Genomic DNA, 6,097 nt, shown 5'->3' on the forward strand with positions numbered 1-6,097 from the left:
GGCCTGGGTGAGCAGTGGCGTGGCCAGCGGGAGCAGGGCAGGGATCGCCCTCCTGTGAGGCCGCAGCTCGGATCCTCTGATCCACTCTGGGCCCCTCACTACGAGGACGCTGAGGTGCTGGAGCGTGTCCAGAGAAGGGCCAGGGAGCTGGGGAAGGGTCTGGAGAACAAGTCTCCTTCAGCTGGAGGAGAGGAGCCTGAGGGGAGGCATTCCCGCTCTCTGCAGCCACCTGGAAGGAGGCTCTAAAGAGGTGGGGGTCTGTCTTTTCTATCGTGTAACAAGTGACAGGATGAGAGGAAATCGCCTCAAATTGTGCCAAAGGAGGTTTAGATCTTAGGAAGAATTTCTTTACTGCAAGGGTTATCAGGCACTGCAATGGGTTGTGCAGGGCAGTGGTGGAGTTCCCATTCCCTGGAGGTATCTGAGACGCGGCGCTTAGGGACACGGTTTAGCTGAGGAATGGTCAGTGCTGGGTTAATGGTTGGACTTGATCTTAAAGATCTTTTTCAGTCTGGGTGATTCTGTGATCCTGGCGGTGGAGGAGTCCCATCGTGAGGCCAGGGATGGGGGTATCACCTTGCCGTGTGGTGACAGAGCCAGAGGGGATGTCCCATCGTGAGGCAGCAGGGTGGGGGTGTGTGTGAAACCCTTCCGGGAGGCAGTGGCAGGAGTTACTGCCAGTTGCTCATGCTTCATCCATGCCTTGCAGCTCCCGGGTGGTGGAGATCCAGTCGCAGATGTCAGAGCGGGCTGTGGAGCTGCTGGGACTGCCTGACGACCGGCCGTGCCTCCTCCTGGATGTGGGGTGAGCGAGGGCACTGCCCTGTGTTGTGGCATGTGGAGCGTCTGAGGCTTCAGCCCGGGTGGGCGCCCGCGAGCGAGGGGCATCCAGGCTCTGCGGCGCCAGCGTCTCCCTCTTGCTGGCTGAAAAAGAAGGACGGGCTGCTGCAGCTTTGCCGCTGGTCAGTGTCATGCTCGGACCAGTCCTGTGATGCCTGTACTTCCCCCGCTTCCTCCCTTCAGCTGCGGCTCTGGCCTGAGCGGGGATTACATCTCCGACGCGGGTCACTACTGGATTGGCATGGACATCAGCCCTGCCATGCTGGGTGAGCAGGCCCTCCTCCTCCTCTGCCAGCCTCGCCTCGGAGGTGGCCCCCGAAGGTGTGAGCTGCCTGCCTGAGCTGTGCTGTCTTCTGTGCAGATGTGGCTGTGGAGAGGGAGGTGGAAGGAGACCTTCTCCTTGCAGATGTGGGTCACGGCATTCCCTTCAGGCCTGGCATGTTTGATGGCTGTATCAGGTAAGTCTGTGTACGTAAGTGAGCTCTCTTCATACTCCACGTAACTGCCTCGTCCGTACAGTACACATGGTCTGCATGTGGTGTGTAACAGATGAGCGTGACCGTCCTTACCAGTCGCTCTCTTTGCTCTGTGAATCTTGACTCTGCATCTTTGGGACAAGCTGCTGAGATTCTGGATGGTAGAAGCAGCTTCTGACAGCTGTTTCCCAAGTGGTGCTTGTCTTTCCTTGTGCTGGTGAGCTAGGAAGTTTGCTGAAGTAAATAAAAGAGGGGATATTGTCAGCGGGGTTGACCATTGCTCAGCTGTAAGATCAGTCCCTGGATGAAAGGCTTGGTGGCTGGTTTTGGGATGAAGGGCTAGGTGAAGGGGACAGAAACACTCTTCTGCTTAGAGAACACCTCAGGAAGGTGCTAGGAAGGAGCAGGGACTGGCTATTGCTGATCCAAACACTTTCTTTGGGATTGCTCATTGGCAAAACCTGCGTGACCGTGCAAGGGCTGCAGCTGAGCACGGGAATTATTTGAGCACCTGGCCTAAAGAGGATGCTTGGTGATTCTTAAATAACTACTGCGCCTTGCTGGATTTTGGCATAGTGAGTCTCCAGAGGGATTCGTGTGACTGCAAAGCAGAAGGCAAAGCTACGTGGAGAAAATTAAATTGTTCCCCTGAAGCCCAGCACAAGCTTAGTGCTGGAAGTAAGCTCAAAGGGAGGTGACAAGCTCTGTGAAAGAAACGATGGCTCAGTGTCCCGGGGGTCTTGTTTTCTTTCTCAGCATTTCTGCAGTGCAGTGGCTTTGTAACGCTGATAAGAAATCACACAGCCCTCCAAAACGCCTGTATCGATTCTTCTCGACTCTCTATACTGCCTTGGTAAGTGTCAGCCCTTTGCCTACATTGACATCCTCACCGCTGCTTTTCAGCAAGGTGTTTTAAGTCAGGTGGTTTAAGCAAATGCTGCAATGAAGTGAAGGACTGGCAGGAGCACCCATTTCTATCTCCTTGCCTGCCTGCATGGTGCTTCCTGCTTCCCCGACCCCTGCTCTTGCCCCCGTGCCTTGCTGTGCTATGGAGGAGCTGGCTCTGCAGTCTGAGCAGCTCTCCTGGGAGAGTTCTTCAGGAGGCTTTGGGGAGGTGGGTGCCAGTGCCTGGGTTAGGAATCGAGTGACTTAAACGGGTTGCCTGCACTCTCACAGGTTTGTGACCGACTTTATTTCTTCTAGGCCCGAGGATCCCGAGCCGTCCTGCAGCTGTACCCCGAGAACTCAGAACAGGTACAGCCCGTGAGTCAGTGAGGAGGAAGTACAGGCAGAGAGGTCGTGTGCAGTTTGGGGCTCTGAATGTGTCATGGTTTTTCACATTGGGTCTGTGTCTCTGTCTTTCCTGCCATCTGTAAAGCTCTTCAAAGGAAAAAAAACCCACAAACCCAGGGAGAATGCCCTGTGCAACTTCAGTTGCTTCACTGATTGTCTTCTATCCTTAAAATCAACAAAATGGGCAGGACACGATCTGAATCTGCAGTCCTGGATTTTCCCCTCTGACACTTGAAGACTGGCCTGTAGTCATCAGCACTGCACTGTAACCCCCCAGGGCTGGAAAATCCAGCCCAGTATCCCTCTTCTGGAGAGTCTGCTGTGCCAGTTAACCCAGGCTAGACTGAGGAGCAGGGAGAACCAAATAAAGGCAGGAGGCTGGTGTTCAGGTGGTACTGTGAAACCAGGAGCTTGGTGCAGCGCTTCAACAGGAGCAGGAACAACCCATCTTTGGCACGTGCAGTTGGCTGTGGTGGAGCCCAGAGGTCTTTCGGGCATCACTGGTGGTGGATGCCCGCTAAATAACTTTTGCATGTGCTTCCTTTTCCAGCTGGAGCTCATCACGGCCCAAGCCATGAGGGCTGGCTTCACCGGGGGAATGGTGATAGACTACCCCAACAGCGCCAAAGCCAAGAAGTGAGTCACGTGTCTCTGTGTACGTGTGTGTTTGGGCTGAGACCTGGGTTTAGCAGTGATTTTTTTTTTCCCCCTGTGCTGTTCTCTGTCCCAGGATACAGTCCTGGACAGAGGTTACAGCTTAGATCTGACTGTAAGGAACAGTCTTGCTTGGGGACTGGGAATCGCAGGCTGAATCCAGCCTCATGCTCCTTTATCCTCATTCTTTCAGGTTCTTCCTGTGTCTCTTTGTTGGGACATGTGGCACGTTACCAAAGGTGAGGAGCTCCGCGAGGCAGCAGAGTTGCCTTCCTGGCTTCTGGGTCATGTGGAAGAGCTGTGGATGAGAGTGGGAGCCACGCAGCAATGCAGCAATTCGCATGCAGATGTGATTTCATTTCTACATTTGCCGTCAGTCTCACCAAGCCCTGCTCTCCCAGTGATTTCTTTGCCACAATTTCTGGAAGACCAGTTCCTGGTCCAGTCCTTCTCCTTGCAGAGCCCTGGGTTCCCCTCAATTTACATGGCACTGACTCTCTGCTCTGGAGAATAGCAAAACTTCCTCAGTTTTGTTTTTCAGGGCCTTGGTACTGAGTGTGCTGCTGGAGAAGAGGTACACCAGGCAAAGTTCACCAACGAGAGGTACGGTGTGGGGCGTGGAGCTGCAAGGTCTCCCCAAGCAAGGCCTGTTGGGGGGGGATATAAGGGCTGGGTTTTGCTGACCAAGGACCACAGTGCTGGTGATACCAAGCATGGCTTCAAGCAGGCTGCCTGCCTGAAGTCTGGGTGTTTGCTTTCCTCTGCTGTCAAATTCTTTGCTTAACTCTGCTCAACTGTGGCTTTGGGGGGTCTCTCCTGCCAGCCAGGTCTCTTCCCATGGTAGTGGTGCAGGGAGGAGCCCCTCTTGCAGCCAGTGGGAGAGACAGAGATCAAAAAACCAGAGGAAAGTCGTCGTGGCTGCCAGGAACTTGTGGCTGCCATGTTTTCCTGCCTCTTACACTGCTGTTCTCTGCTCACACAGTCCGGGGTGTGCCTGGTCTTGGAGGGCAATAGCAGAACTGGCGACTTGCTGGGAAGCCAGAGGGTTTGTGTGCTGTAGGGGAAGGTGGTTGTGCTTGAGGCTGTACTTCCCTGAGATCCCACACCCCAGTGTGCTGCTGGCATGTCAGACAGGGCACAAGAGAGCACTGTGGAGGGTACGTGTCCCTCGGCTCGGCACTGGGGCTGGAAGCAGCCTCCTCCCCTGGTGGGAGGGGTGGGGCTGTTGGGCCGCCTGCCCCAGTGCTGCCCCAGTGCAGGGGTGGCGGAAGGGGAGTTTGCTGGTTTCGTGGGGCGGAGGCCATGCCCAGCTCTGGGTGGCAATCCTCGAGGGCAGAAAACTGTCCCTGCACCTCAGGACCTCTCCAGCTGCTGTCTGCTTTCTCTGTAGAACACGGTTCAGAAACATCAAAGGCAAGTCTGTGAAGAAAAGCCGGGACTGGATCCTTGAGAAGAAGGAGCGGAGACGACGACAGGGCAAGTAAGTTCAGCTGGGTCCTGCCTCAGCTGAGGCTGGCTGTGCCGATCTGGCCTGCTGTCACCTGCTCAAACTCTTGCTGCGAGCCTGCTTCCCTTCTCCTGCCAGAACGCCCTGTGGTTTGTGCTTAGTTGCTCTGCTTTTTCTCCTCAGGGAAGTGCGAGCAGACACGAAATACACGGGGCGAAAGCGCCGCCCTCGCTTCTGAACTGCCCTGGATGCTGCTGGCCTGGACGATGGTGTGTCAGTCCCTCCGGCGAGCCTCCCGTGGGTGGCACTGATGGACACGCCAGGCCTGGGACTTGCTGGGACAGGCCACTGTGGCTCTTGATGTTGTGAACTGGCTCAGGTGCCGCCCAGCAGCCAACTGCAAAGCTTCCAGCCCTGTTTTCCTGGTGAAGGTAGAGTGGCAGACAGTGCACTGGCTGTTTGGGGTCTGCAAAGCCATTGCTTGTCTTCCGGAGAGCGTGGTGAGCTCCAGGTGAGCCAGAACATGATATCCAGCCTCCTCACTAAACAGTCAACGAGTCAGAAGCGTTGCTGGTCTCCTGTGTTCTGCTCTCAGTGCAGGGGCGTGCTGAGGTGGGAGTACAGCACCTTGTTCCCTGCCAGCTTCCCCTCTGTCCACGGGCAGGAGGTCAGGCAGCACAAAGGTGTGTATCCCACGAGGATGAATCCTCCTCCTGGCAGATTCTGGTATTCCTGTGGCGACTGCTCCTGCTTTTCATCAGGTCCACGCTCTGTGCTTTTGTGTTCCTGGTGCACCAGCCCGTGCTCCCCATCATCCCATCCCTTTCCCTGAAACAGAGTGGTGCCAGCCAGAGCTTTACAGTTACAAATGTTTATTCTACATAAAAATTCCACAAAATGGGAAGCTGTTTTGCACCCAAAGCTTTGGGAGAAGAGAGGGACACTAGCAGGGAGGGAAAAGGTGAAGGAGAAAAGAGGCAACATACAGTGTCATCCAGCCCAGTGAGACAGAGCAAGCCAGGGTCAAGATCCACATAGAAAACAAGGACACTTAGCTCACAGTACAGCAACAGTACAACTCCACGGGGCTCGGAAAGCCTTCAAGTACATTAATTACAAAAAAAAAACCCAAAACAAAACGAAAACCAAACCAATCCCCAGTTCGAGTGCAAGCTGTGCGTGCCCCACACTGCTCGTGGAATACTGCGTCGACACGCTCCCGGTGCTGGGAGGGCAGGTGGCACTTGGAACAGAGGTGGTGTAACCCAAAGGACAAGCGGTCTGAGGTTCAGGGTGGGGGGGTTGAGGGGGAGGGGGCTGGAAAGAAAAAGTGAACTGTCTCCCCAAAGCACAACCACACTGTTGGTGATTTGGTCTGTACATGCAA

The 6,097-nt window shown here is 55.1% G+C and overlaps 1 protein-coding gene across 1 annotated transcript; it reads left to right on the forward strand.

The window, feature by feature from the left end:
- The first annotated feature begins 713 nt into the window (after nt 1-713).
- On the forward strand, nt 714-4,948 carry WBSCR22 (Williams Beuren syndrome chromosome region 22). Its single transcript, XM_009870499.1, has 10 exons — nt 714-805; nt 1,024-1,106; nt 1,202-1,298; nt 2,073-2,169; nt 2,520-2,570; nt 3,160-3,245; nt 3,457-3,502; nt 3,805-3,866; nt 4,654-4,743; nt 4,894-4,948. The coding sequence occupies exons 1-10, from the start codon at nt 738-740 to the stop codon at nt 4,946-4,948; spliced, it is 735 nt and encodes a 244-aa protein (XP_009868801.1). The 5' UTR covers nt 714-737.
- The last annotated feature ends 1,149 nt before the right edge of the window (nt 4,949-6,097 follow it).

Source organism: Apaloderma vittatum, unplaced genomic scaffold (genome assembly GCF_000703405.1).
Source record: "Apaloderma vittatum isolate BGI_N311 unplaced genomic scaffold, ASM70340v1 scaffold20555, whole genome shotgun sequence".
NCBI lineage: Eukaryota > Metazoa > Chordata > Aves > Trogoniformes > Trogonidae > Apaloderma > Apaloderma vittatum.

Excerpts from the sequence above, each read along its gene's own strand:
- WBSCR22 (XM_009870499.1), top strand. The coding sequence starts at position 738 with ATGTCAGAGCGGGCTGTGGAGCTGCTGGGACTGCCTGACGACCGGCCG. Across the intron at positions 1,107-1,201 it reads CATCAGCCCTGCCATGCTGG|ATGTGGCTGTGGAGAGGGAG; the intron begins GTGAGCAGGCCC and ends TCTTCTGTGCAG. Across the intron at positions 3,246-3,456 it reads AACAGCGCCAAAGCCAAGAA|GTTCTTCCTGTGTCTCTTTG; the intron begins GTGAGTCACGTG and ends TCATTCTTTCAG.